Source organism: Coregonus clupeaformis, chromosome 36 (assembly GCF_020615455.1).
Source record: "Coregonus clupeaformis isolate EN_2021a chromosome 36, ASM2061545v1, whole genome shotgun sequence".
Taxonomy (NCBI): domain Eukaryota; kingdom Metazoa; phylum Chordata; class Actinopteri; order Salmoniformes; family Salmonidae; genus Coregonus; species Coregonus clupeaformis.
This window is the reverse complement of record NC_059227.1, coordinates 12,375,558-12,393,759: the sequence shown is the minus strand read 5'-3', so window position 1 is coordinate 12,393,759 and position 18,202 is coordinate 12,375,558. Positions and strand designations below refer to the sequence as shown.

The following is an 18,202-nucleotide window of genomic DNA, read 5'->3' as shown; positions in this document are numbered from 1 at the left end:
GATTAGGACATCTACTTTGTGCATAACACAAGTCATATTTCCATCAATTGTTTACAGACAGATTATTTCACTTATAATTCACTGTCTCACAATTTCAGTGGGTCGAAGGTTTACATACACTAAGTTGACTGTGCCTTTAAACAGCTTGGACGATTCCAGAAAATGATGTCATGGCTTTAGAAGCTTCTGATAGGCTAATTGACATAATTTGAGTCAATTGGAGGTGTACCTGTGGAAATATTTCAAGGCCAACCTTCAAACTCAGTGCCTCTTCGCTTGACATCATGGGAAAATCAAAAGAAATCAGCCAAGACCTCAGAAAAAAATGGTAGACCTCCACAAGTCTGGTTCATCCTTGGGAACAATTTTCAAACGCCTGAAGGTACCACGTTCATCTGTACAAACAATAGTACGCAAGTATAAACACCATGGGACCACGCAGCCGTCATACCGCTCAGGAAGGAGACGCGTTCTGTCTCCTAGTGATGAACGTACTTTGGTGCGAAAAGGGCAAATCAATCCCAGAACAACAGCAAAGGACCTTGTGAAGATGCTGGAGGAAACAGGTACAAAAGTATCTATATCCACAGTAAAACGAGTCCTATATCGACATAACCTGAAAGGCAGCTCAGCAAGGAAGAAGCCACTGCTCCAAAACCACCATAAAAAAAGCCAGACTATGGTTTGCAACTGCACATGGGGACAAAGATCGTACTTTTTGGAGAAATGTCCTCTGGTCTGATGAAACAAAAATAGAACTGTTTGGCCATAATGAACATCGTTATGTTTGGAGGAAAAAGTCGGTGACTTGCAAGCCGAAGAACACCATCCCAACCGTGAAGCACAGGGGTGGCAGCATCATGCTATGGGGGTGCTTTGCTGCAGGAGGGACTGGTGCACTTCACAAAATAGATGGCGTCATGAGGAAGGAAAATGATGTGGATATATTGAAGCAACATCTCAAGACATCAGTCAGGAAGTTAAAGCTTGGTCGCAAATGGGTCTTCCAAATGGACAATGATCCCAAGCATACTTCCAAAGTTGTGGCAAAATGGCCACTCCCGAGTGGCGCAGTGGTCTAAGGCACTGCATTGCAGTGCTAGCTGTACCACTAGAGACCCATGGGGCGGCGCGCAATTGGCCCAGCGTCGTCCAGGATAGGGGAGGGAATGGCCGGCAGGGATGTAGCTCAGTTGATAGAGCATGGCGTTTGCAACACCAGGGTTGTGGGTTCGATTCCCACAGGGGGTATGAAAAAAAATAAAAATAATAATAATTATGTATGCACTAACTGTAAGTCGCTCTGGATAAGAGCGTCTGCTAAATGACTAAAATGTATATGTTAAGGACAACAAAGTCAAGGTATTGGAGTGGCCATCACAAAGCCCTGAAAAAGCATGTGCGATCAAGGAGGCCTACAAACCTGACTCAGTTACACCAGCTCTGTCAGGAGGAATGGGCTAAAATTCACTCAACTTATTGTGGAAAGCTTGTGGAAGGCTACCCAAAACATTTGACCCAAGTTAAACAATTTAAAGGCAATGCTACCAAATACTAATTGAGTGTATGTAGACTTCTGACCCACTGGGAATGTGATGAAATAAATCATTCTCTCTACTATTATTCTGACATTTCACATTCTTAAAATAAAGTGATGATCCTAACTGACCTAAGACAGGGAATTTTTACTAGGATTAAATGTCAGGAATAGTGAAAAAATTATTTTAAATGTATTTGGATAAGGTGTATGTAAACTTCCGACTTCAACTGTGGGGCGGCGCACAATTGGCCCAGCGTCGTCCAAGGTAGGGGACGGTTTGGCCGGCAGGGATGGCGTTTGCAATGCCAGGGTTGTGGGTTCGATTCCCATGGGGGGCCAGTATGAAAAAAAAAAAATGTATGCACTCACTAACTGTAAGTCGCTCTGGATAAGAGCGTCTGCTAAATGACGTAAAATGTAAAAAATACATATATAGGTTATTGTCCTGCTGAAAGGTGAATTTGTCTCCCAGTATCTGTTGGAAAGCAGACTGAACCAGGTTTCCTCTAGGATTCTGCCTGTGCTTAGGCTCTATTCCGTTTTATCCTAAAAAAGAAACTCCCTAGTCCTTGCCGATGACAAGCAGACCCATGACATGATGCAGCCATCGCCATGCTTGAAGATATGAAGAGTGATACTCAGTAATGTGTTGTGTTGGATTTGCCCCAAACATAACGCTTTGTATTCAGGACATGAAGTTAAATTATTTTCAGTATTACTTTATTGCCTTATAGCAAACAAGGTGCATGTTTTGGAATATTTTTAGCCTGTACAGGCTTACTTCTTTTCACTCTCATTTAGGTTAGTATTGTGAAGTAACTAGAATATTGTTGATCCATCCTCAGTTTTCTCCTATCACAGCCATTAAACTCTGTAACTGTTTTAAAGTAACCATTGACCTCATGGTGAAATCCCTGAGCGGTTTGCTTCCTCTCTGGCTACTGAGTTAGGAAGGACGCCTGTATCTTTGTAGTGACTGGGTGTATTGATTTGATACACCATCCAAAGTGTAATTAATAACTTCACCATGCTCAAAGGGATATTCAATGTCTACTTTTTTTATTTTTACCCATCTACCAATAGGTGCCCTTCTTTGCGAGGCATTGGAAAACCTCCCTGGTCTTTGTGGTTGAATCTGTGTTTGAAATTCACTGCTCGACTGAGGGAAATTACAGATAATGGTATGTGTTGGGTACAGAGATGAGGTAGTCATTCAAAAATCATGTTAAACACTATTATTGCTTACAGAGTGAGTCCATGCAACTTATTATGTGACTTGTTGAGCATAGTTTTACTCCTGAACTTATTTAGGCTTACCATAACAAAGAGGTTGAATACTTATTGACTTTTGAAATTTAATTTGTAAAAAGAAACTAAAAACATAATTCCACTTTGACATTATGGTGTATTGTGTATAGGCCAGTGACACAACATCTCAATTTAATCCTTTTAAATTTCAGGCTGTAACACAACAAAATGTGGAAAAAATCAAAATTCCTTTTCTCATCAATCTACACACAATACCCCTTCATGACAAAGCGAAAACAGGTTTTCAAAATTTTAGCAAATGTATTAAGAACAAAAAACATAAATACTTTATTTACATAAGTATTCATAACCTTTGCTATGATAATCGAAATTCAGCTCAAGTACATCCTGTTTCCATTTATCATCCTTGAGATGTATCTACAACTTGATTGGAGTCCACCTGTGGTAAATTCAATTGATTGGACATGATTTGGAAAGGCACACACCTGTCTATATAAGGTCCCACAGTTGACAGTGCATATCAGAGCAAAAACCAAGCCATGAGGTTGAAGGAATTGTCCGTAGAGCTCTGAGACAGGATTGTGTCGAGGCACAGATCTGGGGAAGGGTACCAAAAAATGTCTGCAGCATTGAAGGTCCCCAAGAACACAGTGGCCTCCATCATTCTTAAATGGAAGAAGTTTGGAACCACCAAGACTCTTCTTAGAGCTGGACACCCGGCCAAACTGAGCAATCAGGGGAGAAGGGCCTTGGTCAGGGAGGTGACCAAGAATCCGATGGTCACTCTGACAGAACTCCAAAGTTCCTCTGTGGAGATGGGAGAACCTTCCAGAAGGACACCATCTCTGCAGCACTCCATCAATCAGGCCTTTATGGTAGAGTGGCCAGACGGAAGCCACTCCTCAGTAAAAGGCACATGACAGCCCACTTGGAGTTTGCCAAAGGGCACCTAAAGGACTCTCAGACCATGAGAAACAAGCTTCTCTGGTCTGATGAAACCAAGATTGAACTCTTTGGCCTGAATGACAAGTGTCACGTCTGGAGGAAACCTGGCACCATCCCTACGGTGAAGCATGGTGGTGGCAGCATCATGCTGTGGGGAAGTTTTCAGCGGCAGGGACTGGGAGACTAGTCAGGATCGAAGGAAAGATGAACGGAGCAAAGTATAGCGAGATCCTTGATGAAAACCTGCTCCAGGACCTCAGACTGGGGCAAAGGTTCACCTTCCAACAGGACAACAACCATAAGCACACAGCCAAGACAATGCAGGAGTGGCTTCGAGACAAGTCTCTGAATGTCCTTGAGTGGCCCAGCCAGAGTCCGGACTTGAACCCAATCAAACATATCTGGAGAGACCTGAAAATAGCTGTGCAGCAACGCTCCCCATCCAACCTGACAGAGCTTGAGAGGATCAGCAGAGAAGAATGGGAGACACTCCCTAAATACAGTTGTGCCACGCTTGTTGCGTCATACCCAAGAAGACTCGAGGCTGTAATCGATGCCAAAGGTGCAACAAAGTACTGAGTAAAGGGTCTGAATACTTTTGTAAATGTGATATACCAGGTCTTAATACATTTGCAAAATTTTCTAAAAACCTGTTTTTGCTTCGTCATTATGGGGTATTGTGTGTAGATTGATGAGGATATATATATATATTTTATCCATTTTAGAATAAGGCTGTAACGTAACAAAATGTGGAAAAAGTGAAGGGGTCTGAATACTTTCCGAATGCACTGTATATATGCTGTATATATACACAGGGCCATGATTCTGTAACAATCATGTGATACCTGATCCATGTCAATGAATTATGTAATTACCCAAAATTAAAATGGAATATGTGATAGTATAACAGGGGCAGCTTCTACAAACCCCCACTGGTGACTGCAGTGAGGCAATAGATGTAATTAGATCACAAAAAAATAACATTAAATAAACCTTTACAAAAAAATAGCTTCTCCTTTTCGATTTATTGAGAAATCATTGAAAATAGATGCCCTTTTTTAATTATTGACTTGGAATTTCAGTTTACTTCCTGAATTGACTGACTTAAATTAAAATTGACCCGAACCCTGGTTATCTCTATATGAGTTTCTCTCACCTTCTCTTCCAGGCGGTCCCAGGCTGCTCTTAGGGCACGTTGCTCCTCGCTGGGCTCCGGGCAGCGTCGCATGGCTCCCAACAGGGGCATCACTGGCCGCCGCTGCTCACTGAAGGAGACCGCAAATGCCTGGAATGCCTGGAGCCCATATAGACGTCACATAGGAAAACATATTATGTATATGACAGAGTGTAACATATAGGCTTTAGCTCAGTGGGCTAATGCAGTCACGTGAATGACCCGGATTAAACATTTGGTTGGTCACACAATGGTCATACAGACCTGAACCGTACTGTGCTGGCTTTCATGTTGTCCATTTCAGCAGTTTCAGCACAGCTCAGGTCGATAAAAATGAGCTGATTTGGCCTGACATTTCTGACATTTCAGTCAAGTTTTCAAGATGGAGCACTTTCAGAACAGAGCATAAACTGTGATGATGCATTTTGTAGTGAAAGTGGTCCATCTTGAAAACTTGACTGCTGAAATGGAAAAAAAAGTTGGGACTGCAATAACAGTGAATTAATCCAAAAAATACTAATTGAGTGAACTATCCCTTAAAGTCAGGGACGGCATGATAGTGTGAAAAAGGTCTAACCTGATACCGCTCTGCATAGGCTTTTTTCTCAGTGGAGGCCCACACCTCCAGCAGCTCCTGATAGGCCCGTTGTAGCCAGCAGGTCACCTCCCGGGCTCTTTGATTGGGTGAGGCCTGGGATCATAACAAGTTACAAAAGAAGGCATTATCAATACAACATCACTCATTCACGCACACTTCACTCTTTCACTCATTTTTACTTGGTCTCCCACTGACATCAATGCAATGTGAAAAGTAGAAGTTAGGATTCACCCCTTATGTTGGAATTCAATCAAACCTGCTATAGCAATGTTTAGGTAGTATTTTTTTTTGTGAAATTTGTGCATGCACAGTGTACCTGGTGCAGGGGAGAGACAGCGATGGCGGGGGTGAAGTGAGAGGGCAGATTGATAGGAGAGAGGCAGGGGGGCAGAGCCTGGGTGAACAGCTGCACCACCCCACCAGCAAGAGGAGAGAAGAAGAGGAGGAAAAGGAAAAGGAGGAGGAAGAAGAGAGATAAACATTACAGTGCAGGAATCTGGATGGATGGATGGATCGAAGGAAGGAAGGAGGGTTGGATAGATGGATGGGCAGAAGGGATGGACAGACGGAAGGGACGGACCAGGGGAGAACGACTGCCCCCTCTCATTGAAGCCACGGAAGTTCAAGGCCGACCGTGGTACCGCAGGCATTGTTTTTAGAAAACAGGATCCCCCATTATAGTGACTGGAAAAATGGCAATCTTCGTCGTCAATCATCATGTAGAAAAAAAAAATTTAAAGACAATAATGGCACCAATAATTGCCTCCAGATGTATGTCCTTGAACCAATTTTTTTTTTTTTATCGCACACAAAAAAAGTTATAAAGATGATGTAGTTGCTAATGGCAGCCTGCAGTACCCCGGTCGGCCTTCAACTTGAGTTACTCAATGAGAGGGGGCAGCACTGAGCTAGCCTGCAACGTCACTTCCTTGAGTAGCTCAAACTGCGAATGCTATGGGGTTTCCTCTGTCATCTCTCCTCCGTCCGCTCTCCTCCGTGACCCGGAAACCGATAAGTGGTCAAGGAGTGTGTCTGTTCATTAGTAGGCAAATGGAAGAGTGTCCTCCCCTTCTCAATAGCCACCTTTCATCGAGGATACTCATGTTTATCCTGGCGCGGAAGAGTTGTGAAAGGGGATAAAAACATGCACACGTTTAAAAACAATATGCTACTTATTGTTTTATCTATAAAATGCCTTGCACAACTAACTTCATTTGTCATTTTGGGATCCACCCCTGTAAATGTGATTTGCCTAATGTGGAGTGGAGAAGGACAGTCTCATTTCAAGCAAGCGCTATTCCATCCACGTTCACTCTCCTCGCCGACTGTCCTCGATTAACTTTGACCTTTTTCAAAAGGAGGCGATAGAGGACGGAGAAGAGAGGAAGCAGAAGGTGAGCAAATCTAATTGATAAAAGGCCTATGTCTCTATGAGATGCCATCTTAACCGACTTCATTTGGCTTCAACGCGCTATTGAGTCTTCACATGGGAATGAATGGTGTCATGTGATCGATGGCTTTGTCCATTTATATACCGTATACAGTCATTGGGACAGACGGACGGCTGGAAGGACAGACGGATGGAAGGACAGATGGACAAACAGACGGACAGACAATTATGAACAAAAGGAAGAGAGATTGACTGCAAAGCAGGAGAATGGGTACATCTCAGTAGTCTAACATCCTCTCCTTCAGCTATGCTAATTTAACAACTAAACATAAGATAGTTGAAAAGCACAATGCACTATGACTGAAGCATATAATAGCATATTGCTTACAGCAGGCACATTCAAATCTGGACCTCGAAGCCAGTTCCACTGGCTGACTTTCATTATTTCCCTCTAATCAAGGACTGATTTCGACCTGGGACACCAGGTGGGTGCAATTAATTATCAGGCAGAACAGAAAAACCAGCACTACTCCGGACCTTCAGGCTCGGATTTGCATACCCCTAGCCTACAGTATACTGTAAGTGGTTTGCACAAGGTGGGGAAATGGGAACGTGACCGCTGACCTGCAGGTCATCATCGTCGGGTGGTGTGGGGAGGTCATTGGAATATTGCAGGAACTGTGCCACGTAGGTCATGATGGACTTTTCGTCTGGGTCTTTCACGTCAATGTCTAAAATTAAAAGAGACAAAGCCACATTCAATGAAACTCCCATAGTAATTTTTATGTAATGTATATCATGTAATGTACAGTATATTGTCTTGTTTCTTTGTCAACATCATGGCATCACCTTATGAAGACCGACTAACTCCTCAACTTTATTTTATTTTTTTGGGGGGGGTTTCGATCTCCTTTTGTATTGACAGGACAGATGGAAAGTTTGGAGATCAGGAAAAAAATGGGGTGGCTGATTTGAGACTCGAACCCCCGTCGCCAGGGGGTATGCATAGTCCGGTGTCAGTAGTGTTACCGTTCAACCAGACTCCGGCACTATACCAAGTTTTCTTGTTTTATCTAATATGGACTGGTCCTCACCCTGGGGCTCCAGCAGACGGGGGATGTGCAGCTCCTGCTCAGCCAGATGGAAGGCCTCCTCCAGATTCTGCTGGTTGCTTCTAGACTGGGCCTGAGTTAGGTCCACCAGGTCTGGTCTCAGAGAACACAGGATGGCCAGGAATGCCACCCCACTGCGCCAGCTGCACTTAAAGTCCTTGATGCTGAGGGAGCAGTCAGCCCTGGCGGGAGGGAAGTAGGAAGGGAGATAGAGAGATAGGGGGAAAGACACAGAGAGAGAGAGAGAGAGAGAGAGAGAGAGAGAGAGAGAGAGAGAGAGAGAGAGAGAGAGAGAGAGAGAGAGAGAGAGAGAGAGAGAGAGAGAGAGAGAGAGAGAGAGAGAGAGAGAGAGAGAGAAAGAGAAAGAAGACAATTTTAACAACATTTTAAGAAATCATGCATGGTGGTGTGTGTTCATGTGTGTCTGTTTATGTCTGTGTGTGTTATAGAAATACATGTAGGCGGAATCCACCTTTGGCACTGGTCTCGGACCCACATCAGCAGGGCCTTCTTGGCCGAGACGCGGAAGCGGGCGTGGAGGGGTGATGCGCGCCCTCGAGGGGCGGGACTACCCGGGGTTGGGCTTCCCAGGGCAGGGCTACTGGAGCGAGAGTCCAGACTGGCCAGGGAGTCCAAGGAAGAGTGACGTGAGCCGAAGGACAGTGTGCTGGCCAGCTCCTCAATCTGGGACACAAAGCAGATAGCGATTGAATATTGGGGAACACTGATTTGCATTGGAAGAGAGTCCTTTTCCTCAAAATGAAGTAGTTTACATTGTATTTTTTCATAGCTATTCTCTAACAGTGTTTCTTTCTTCTAGGTTTTTTTTCCAGGCCACTATGCTTCTGCTTCTCCTTGCTCTTTGGGATCTAGGTCAGGTTAATGCGAAAACACTTGTGCCTGATGTAAAAAGGGCTTTATAAATACACTTTATAAACCAGGGTCTTCCATCTGGCCCTACTAATCAGACCCCCTTGAATGTACTGTCGCATTTCAATTTCACATTGACATATAACCACCCCACACTACCTCCCTGTAGTATCTAAACAAAAAGTCCTCCCTCCTCTGTCCTTCTATATAGAACCAAACTGACTGAGAACACTCCTGTAAGTTATTGTATTCAGCATTGTTCCTGAGCAGAAACTAAATGCAAAGTCTATTTCCCAGGGCTCGTCTACACTACATGAATGGAGAGTCTCTTGTACTTTGAGGCCATTGAAGCTATAGGTGTGGTTAAAGAGACAGAATACCTCAAGGACACAGGATATGTTCTGTAATGTAATACGGTATTATCTAGCCATTATATCCCTGATATCAAAACCATCAAAGTCAGAAAAGAAGGGTTTTACGGGAACTCACATTGTTACAGGATGTTTCACACTGTTACACTCCTTATATTGGTTGAAATATTGATACAAATACTAAACTAAATGTTCACTTTTTTAATAAGAATCAAGCTTTTGTGCTGACCAATCAATGGTCTCTGGACATTTCATAAGTCATCTATAAACAATGTCTATCAAGCAGCAATACCAGTATATTGAAATGTTAGACAATATAGCATGAATAGCCATGCCAATGTAGTCTGGTGTCATATTATGTAGAGCAATAAGATTGATATTATCATTGCATCCACATTTAAACTAACTATTGAATGCACAGTGCAAAACATATTATTGCTTGTTTGCACCGTAAAAAACAACAACATAATATTGGTTTTCTTTGAATGTGACAGAATTCGTCACCAAGAGCCTTTTCACAATACTGAGCCGAGCCAAACCAAGCTGACCTGTAGTGCGCTGGCCTGGTTACGCATCCACCATAGTTGCTGGAAAAGTGCTGGAAAGGACAATGTGAAAATCAAATATCCAAGCCAGCACAGAACAGTTTGGTTCGGCATGAGGGTTCGGCAACACAGAGATTTTCTTGTCCAAAAAATTACTAATTGAGCCAATCGTTTTTCAAAGGGGATCATCCATTGACGGATAATGGACAACAGAGATTGTCTGTCAACAAACGCACAATATGTCCGCTTTTGTGTGTATGCAACTAGTCCAAAACATTTTTACGAGTTGAACTTTTGACAGACAGAAAAGGAAAATGATGAATGCATGCGTTTTCATACATCTCTGTGTAGCCTTATGCTTTGAACACACCGACTGTGTCATTGCGCAAAATAGTATGCAGCATCATCTAGTTATGTGTGCAACAACATTCACCTTCTGCTGCCATTTCTGTCAACCCGATTACGCATACAGTTTGACGCATACCTTCGATAAATCCAACGTATGCACCACACAGAACGCACTGCAACTGCCTCTGCAACACAATGCTGCAAGGCAAACGCAGCATTCCATTGGAAATGAATGTACTTCTGGTGTACCAAAACGCAATGACACAGTCGGTGTGTTCAAAGCGTTAGCCTGATAGTGTGAAAAGGGTACGTCATGGGCTAAACTGTGCAGACACCCACGTGACAGTGGAGGATGATGGTCCATATGAGGCCCAGGATGATGGAGGGGCGTCCGTCAATGATGTCCGGGATGTTGATGTTCACCAGTTTAACCTGGATTTGGGTTAACAGAGGCATGCTATTAGAACAAGCCAACCCCTGACACACCATTTTACATTTACATTTTAGTCATTTAGCAGATGCTCTTATTCAGAGCAACTTACAGTTACAGTTTTTTCGATCACAATACTTAGAAAATATCAAATCTATTATTGTATTTATAAAATGTAGCATTATTTTTGTTTTAATTTGTCTGCCTTATCAGATTCTTCCACACTCACACATGCGCTCTTACCGATTTCTTCTTGAGGAAGTTCAAGGCCGTCTGAATGTTACCCCTGTGCTGAAAAAACCCGTGGCCCCTCTCCCGTTGCTGTGGGAGAAAAAAATTATCAACACGTTCCCTGAATCCCAAATCAACCTGTAGCCCCGACCCTGAGTGAATCAGTCCCGAATTAGAGGGAAAGATCGGTTGCATTCCAGGCCGACTACATTGCAGTAGTGCAACGTGGATCAACAAATTATTGCATGCCACGTAATCGACTACACAGTTGGGCACCAATTGCTATATTATATGATGGAGTTAGCTGATATCTTAAACACCTATCCCAGCAGGGTACCCTTAAGAAAAAAGATTGCAGTCAGAGTGCAGTATAACTGCAGTATGCTTCAAATACTGCATCCAAAATAACACCGTTTTTTTTACTGCAGTAATTTTGCAGTGTTTTTTTTATTTTTATTTCACCTTTATTTAACCAGGTAAGCCAGTTGAGAACAAGTTCTCATTTACAACTGCGACCTGGCCAAGATAAAGCAAGTGTAACTGCAGTTAGAGTGCAGTATAACTGCAGTTCAACTGCAGTACACTGCAGTTATTCTGCAATTACTTCGTCCAAAATACCCCAGTCGACTGCAGTTACAACTTTTTTTGTAAGGGTGAGATCTGGCAGGCGACTGCAATGTAGCCAGCCTGGAACTCAGTCAATAATATAATATATTTCATTTAGCAGACACTTTCATCCAAAGCAACTTGGTCATAAGTGCATACATTTCCCTATGGGTGGCCCCAGCGGGAATCAAACCCACGATCGCTATGCTCTACCAACTGAGCCATACAGGGCCAGTGAAAGTCAATAGTGCTACGGCCCTTCAGGACTGTTACTGAATATCCCTTGTGGCGTAAGGGGTACCTTCTTGTCCATTTTACCATGTACAATGACTTATACTGTAAGCTGCCAGGTCTCCCTCGAAAAAAGGGATCCCTTATCTCAAGGTATTTCTTGGTTAAATATAGGTTACATTTATAAAATGTATAAATAAAATAATACAAATCTGGTATCACTGTATTTGGATAGTCCCAAATTCTGTTGATGGTTTGTAGATGTTCAATAGATGATCAACAACTGTCATTTCAACTAACTATTCACTAACTAGCGATGTGCTTAATTCCCTTTCAAGACGATTCGATATGCATCTAGTTACATGGGCTCCGATATGGTACAGGAATGATACATTTTAGCTTGAAATGATTTGATGAGATTCGTTTTGATTAGAGGAACGAATCGATGTGATTCGGTTCGATGCAATACAATACGATTCCATGCACTAACTAATTTCAACAGCACATTTGATCAAAATAACCTAACAAATTACATTGGTTGTCACTGAACTAATAAAGCCTAATATTGCGCAAGCCATTTTATAAACATTTGAATGCTGAAGGTGATGTGCAGATGTGCCAGATCAGGAATAGGCCTACCTCTCATTGCTCAGTGCACACACTTTTACTAGGCTGCTGATATTGCCTGGGGTTGCTCGATATGCAAAATAACTGTCAACATAATTACATGCTTAGTTCGACACTGAAGGTGAGGACACAGTTGTCACAAAAGAAGAGAGGTATTTCCGGAAGGTAGAAAGAAAGTCATTTTTGCAAATAATGTTAATGAACTGGCAATTTGTAATGTTTGAATCGATTTTCTGATCGATGCATTCTACATTTGGATTGGTTTGGGGTCCCGCAGAGCGATGCACTCATATCTTAAACATTTGAACCGGGGACTGATGTGTATCGGTGAATCATTACATCCCTACCACTAACCCTAACCCTAAGCCTGACCCCTATCCTAACCCTAAACTTAACCCTCTCATGGGGGATCACTCACCATGCGCTGGCCGCTCATCACCTCGAGCAGGTCAAGGAGGCACGCCCCATCTCTAAGGTCAGAGAACAGGTCCAGCACTGTTGTGGGAGGGCTCCTCTGGGACAACACAAAGAACAACAACTATTATAATCCATGAGGTACTATAACTCATATGATGACTTGGGTGAGACAACTTGATTGGCTGATCCAAAATATTACAAGAGATGCTGAAAACGCACTACCTCTTCATGCTATTTAAACTTTTTATAAACACATCAATGAACCTACAGTATATGAATCATACTGGAGCAAATTATATTTTGGGCACAGAAAAGTTGAAATCAGTGAGGGGGCCTTGTGTATATAGGTCTTCTTACAGAGGTAATAAGATATAATAGATCACAGGTTATCCCTTTTATGATGAGAGATTGAAGTAGTTAGAATCTGGTGCTGAGCAACGTGGATGTGGGGGTGGAGGTGGGAAGGGGGGTCAGCTCACCTTACAACCTGCTAGCCTGCTCCTCTGCCCAGGCTCTATTAATACTTTAGCCCCCTGTCGTACAACCCCCCTTCACTTCACTGTGCAATGAGTCAGCATTTGACAGGCTGCTGTAAGTCAAGTCTAGTAGTGCTAATGTCCTAATGAGCCCTTCACAACAGAGAAGGCAATCACAGAGCTACGCGCAGTGAGAGATTTAACAAGTTCTCCCCAGAGGCACGACTCGTTTCAAATAAATATAAACTACCAGTCAAAAGTTTGGACACACCTACTAATTTTTACTACTCATTTTTACTATTTTCTACATTGTAGAATAATAGTGAAGACATCAAAACTATGAAATAACACATATGGAATCATGTAGTAACCAAAAAAGTGTTAAACAAATCAAAATATATTTTATATTCTTCAAAGTAGCCACCCTTTGCCTTGATGACAGCTTTGCACACTCTTGGCATTCTCTCAACCAGCTTTATGAGGAATGCTTTTCCAACAGTCTTGAAGAAGTTCCCACATATGCTGAGCACTTGTTGGCTGCTTTTCCTTCACTCTGCGGTCCAACTCATCCCAAACCATCTCAATTGGGTTGAGGTTGGGTGATTGTGGAGGCCAGGTCATCTGATGTAGCATCATCACTCTCCTTCTTGGTCAAATAGCCCTTACACAGCCTGGAGGTGTGTTTTGGGTCATTGTCCTGTTGAAAAACAAATGATAGTCCCACTACCCTAAACCAGATGGGATGGCGTATCGCTGCTGAATGCTGTGGTAGCCATGCTGGTTAAGTGTGCCTTGAATTCTAAATAAATCACAGACAGTGTCACCAGCAAAGCACCCCCACACCATCACACCTCCTCCTCCATGCTTCACGGTGGGAACCACACATGGGGAGATCATCCGTTGATCTACTCTGCGTCTCACAAAGACACAGCGGTTGGAACCAAAAATCTCACATTTGGACTCATCATACCAAAGGACAGATTTCCACCGGTCTAATGTCCATTGCTCGTGTTTCTTGGCCCAAGCAAGTCTCTTCTTCTTATTGGTGTCCTTTAGTAGTGGTTTCTTTGCAGCAATTCGACCATGAAGGCCTGATCACGCAGTCTCCTCTGAACAGTTGATGTTGAGATGTGTCTGTTGCTTGAACTCTGTGAAGCCTTTATTTGTGCTGCAATCTGAGGTGCAGTTAACTCTAATGAACTTATCCTCTGCAGCAGAGGTAACTCTGGGTCTTCCTTTCCTGTGGCGGTCCTCATGAGAGCCAGTTTCATCATAGCGCTTGATGGTTTTTGTGACTGCACTTGAAGAAACCTTCAAAGTTCTTGATATTTTCCGTATTGACTGACCTTCATGTCTTAAAGGAATGATGGACTGTCGTTTCTCTTTGCTTATTTGAGCTGTTCTTGCCATAATAGGGCTATCTTCTGTATACCACCTCTACCTTGTCACAACACAACTGATTGGCTCAAACGCATTAAGAAGGAAATAAATTCCACAAATTAACTTTTATGAAGGCACACCTGTTAATTGAAATGCATTCCAGGTGACTACCTCATGAAGCTGGTTGAGAGAATGCCAAGAGTGTGCAAAGCTGTCATCAAGGTAAGAATCTCAAATATAACATATATTTTGATTTGTTTAACACTTTTTCAGTTATTACATGATTCCATATGTGTTATTTCATAGTTTTGATGTCTTCACTATTATTCTACAATGTAGAAAATAGTAAAAATTAAGAAAAACCCTTGAATGAGTAGGTGTGTCCAAACCTTTGACTGGTACTGTATATACTTTATATATATTTTGGGGGGGAGAGTTTTTATGTATTTATTAAGATAGGACAGTGAAGAGGAAACAGGAAAGGTGGGAGATATTGTGAGTCAAATGGGCAGTGGGTCGGATTCAAACCCTACTCTGGTATACATGTTTGCCGGAGTCTGGGATACTAACCGCTGGACCACACAGGCCATACTCCTCATGGTTTTAACCTGAACACATCAGAGTCATGGAAGTCTTCGACAGTAATGACAGCTGATTTCAGTTTTTAGCAACAGATCTGACAAGAAGTGTCTTTATAGTCTCATGACTATAAACAATTATCTTTGTAAGCTTATGAAGTTGGCTTTGTGCCAAACAGTGGCTTGAGTGTGTGTATTTTGTATGCTGACCTCACAAAATGATAATAAAGTTATAGTATATTACGCTCATAACAGCATCATGTAGAGACTACACGAGGGATGTTTTACGAGTGGTGTTACCGGTTAAGTTTGGACAGGGCGTTGCAGATGAGAGTGGTGAGGTTATCCATCTTAAAATAGCATGTTTCAGTTCAAAAGCGTCTCCTGAAAAGTAAAATGGACGGGGGAGCTGTGACGATTTACAGTTGAAGTCGTAAGTTAACATACACTTAGGTTAGAGTAATTAAAACTCGTTTTTCAACCACTCCACAAATGTCTTGTTAACAAACTATAGTTTTGGCAAGTTGGTTAGGACATCTACTTTGTGCATGACACAAGTCATCTTTCCAACAATTGTTTACAGACAGATTATTTCACTTATAATTCACTGTATCACAATTCCAGTGGGTCAGAAGTTTACATACACTAAGTTGACTGTGCCTTTAAACAGCTTGGGAAATTCCAGAAAATGATGTCATGGCTTTAGAAGCTTCTGATAGGCTAATTGACATCATTTGAGTCAATTGGAGGTGTACCTGTGGATGTATTTCAAGGCCTACCTTCAAACTCAGTGCCTCTTTGCTTGACATCATGGGAAAATCAAAAGAAATCAGCCAAGACCTCAGAAAAAGAATTGTAGACCTCCACAAGTCTGGTTCATCCTTGGGAGCAATTTCCAAATGCCTGAAGGTACCCCGTTCATCTGTACAAACAATAGTACGCAAGTATAAACACCATGGCACCACGCAGCCGTCATACTGCTCAGGAAGGAGACGCGTTCTGTCTCCTAGAGATGAACGTACTTTGGTGCGAAAAGTGCAAATCAATCCCAGAACAACAGCAAAGGACCTTGTGAAGATGCTGGAGGAAACAGGTACAAAAGTATCTATATCCACAGTAAAACAAGTCCTATATCGACATAACCTGAAAGGCCGCTCAGCAAGGAAAAAGCCACTGCTCCAAAACCGCCATTAAAAAAGCCAGACTACGGTTTGCAACTGCACATGGGGACAAAGATCGTACTTTTTGGAGAAATGTCCTCTGGTCTGATGAAACAAAAATAGAATTGTTTGGCCATAATGAACATCGTTATGTTTGGAGGAAAAAGGGGGACGCTTGCAAGCCGAAGAACACCATCCCAACCGTGAAGCACGAGGGTGGCAGCATCATGCTGTGGGGGTGCTTTGCTGCAGGAGGGACTAGTGCACTTCACAAAATAGATGGCATCATGAGGAAGGAAAATTATGTGGATATATTGAAGCAACATCTCAAGACATCAGTCAGGAAGTTAAAGCTTGATCGCAAATGGGTCTTCCAAATGGACAATTACTTCCAAAGTTGTGGAAAAATGGCTTAAGGACAACAAAGTCAAGGTATTGGAGTGGCCATCACAAAGCCCTGACCTCAATCCTATAGAACATTTGTGGGCAGAACTGAAAAAGCGTTTGCGAGCAAGGAGGCCTACAAACCTGACTCAGTTACACCAGCTCTGTCAGGAGGAATGGGCCAAAATTCACCTAACTTATTGTGGGAAGCTTGTGGAAGGCTACCCGAAACGTTTGACCCAAGTTAAACAATTTAAAGGCAATGCTACCAAATACTAATTGAGTGTATGTAAACTTCTGACCCACTGGGAATGTGATTAAATAAATACAAGCTGAAATAAATCATTCTCTCTACTATTATTCTGAGATTTCACATTCTTAAAATAAAGTGGTGATCCTAACTGACCTTTAAATTAGGATTAAATGTCAGGAATTGTGAAAAACTGAGTTTAATGTATTTGGCTAAGGTGTATGTAAACTTTCGACTTCAACTGTATCTCCAGATATCTATTTGTGTCTCTTCTCTCTTTTCATGTTCATAACTTAAACCTATTCAAGTTATATCTATCCAGGCAATCACGTAATGTTGCTATACTCCATCTTAGACTCATGTTGCCTGACACACACACACGAATGCACAGACGCAAGCACGCATGCCCACACATACACAGACACACACACATACATACACACACACACTGGACTTTCCATCTTTAGACTCACCTTAGATAGTTGAGCATTGATCCAATTGGTGAAGGTTCTCTTCTGAATCTGTTCTTGCTCCACTATTGGGAAAAGAAAGACGCTACATTACATAGTCTGCATCACAAATGGCACCGTATTTATAGTGCACCACTTTTTACCAGGGCCCATAAGGCTCTGGTCAAAAGTAGTGCATTATATAGGGAAGAGGGTGCCATTTGGGACACATCCAATTGGTGGTACAACTGGTGGCTAGAGTATACATTGGTCGAAGAGTCAAGAATAATTTGAAATTAGTTGTTTGTTCCAACATAGAAGAAAAGGGTCAATATTGCAGAAATATTTTAATAAATAGCATCAATTTTCTGTGTTACAGTTATGTCTTGTTCACACTTTGAGTATGATGCATTCATCAGTGAAATCACCATGAATTTTGCAGTAAAGTTGAATGAATCAGTCAGAAATTCTCCATTGCATATGATGTATGCAATATCCATATAACTTTCACAAATATAGACTGAAAAACACACGTTAGCTCTTTAGACAACTGCTGTCCAAATTGTGATGCGACTAAATAAGGCCAAACTTACCAAAGTCAGAGTATTCAGGGACCTCTGTCTCCATTTCAGATTGTTGACCCTTCATTCTTAAGCTGCCCAGTGGATCATGACCAGACACAAAACTCCACTTATGACCCACTCTGTCTCTTTATTCTCTCTCTCTCTCTCTCTCTCTCTCTCTCTCTCTCTCTCTCTCTCTCTCTCTCTCTCTCTCTCTCTCTCTCTCTCTCTCTCTCTCTCTCTCTCTCTCTCTCTCTC

At 42.3% G+C, this 18,202-nt stretch overlaps 1 protein-coding gene across 2 annotated transcripts in view; it reads right to left on the bottom strand.

Annotated features, from left to right (window-relative positions):
* The window catches only part of LOC121552132 (nesprin-2-like), a 236,291-nt gene that overhangs the window by 189,993 nt on the left and 28,096 nt on the right, over window positions 1-18,202 (bottom strand). Inside the window, exons 1-11 of one of the 2 annotated variants that reach the window (XM_045211262.1) lie at window positions 17,975-18,111; window positions 17,406-17,467; window positions 12,706-12,801; window positions 10,836-10,913; window positions 10,502-10,594; window positions 8,501-8,712; window positions 8,011-8,210; window positions 7,541-7,647; window positions 5,843-5,932; window positions 5,506-5,619; window positions 4,911-5,048 (exon numbers count right to left, since the gene is read on the bottom strand). In XM_045211262.1, coding sequence (XP_045067197.1) covers window positions 4,911-5,048; window positions 5,506-5,619; window positions 5,843-5,932; window positions 7,541-7,647; window positions 8,011-8,210; window positions 8,501-8,712; window positions 10,502-10,594; window positions 10,836-10,913; window positions 12,706-12,801; window positions 17,406-17,467; window positions 17,975-18,029 — 1,245 coding nt within the window. In that variant the 5' untranslated portion in view covers window positions 18,030-18,111. Of the gene's footprint in view, window positions 1-4,910; window positions 5,049-5,505; window positions 5,620-5,842; window positions 5,933-7,540; window positions 7,648-8,010; window positions 8,211-8,500; window positions 8,713-10,501; window positions 10,595-10,835; window positions 10,914-12,705; window positions 12,802-17,405; window positions 17,468-17,974; window positions 18,112-18,202 lie in introns of those variants that run through there. The other variant, XM_045211261.1, reaches the window with a different exon arrangement.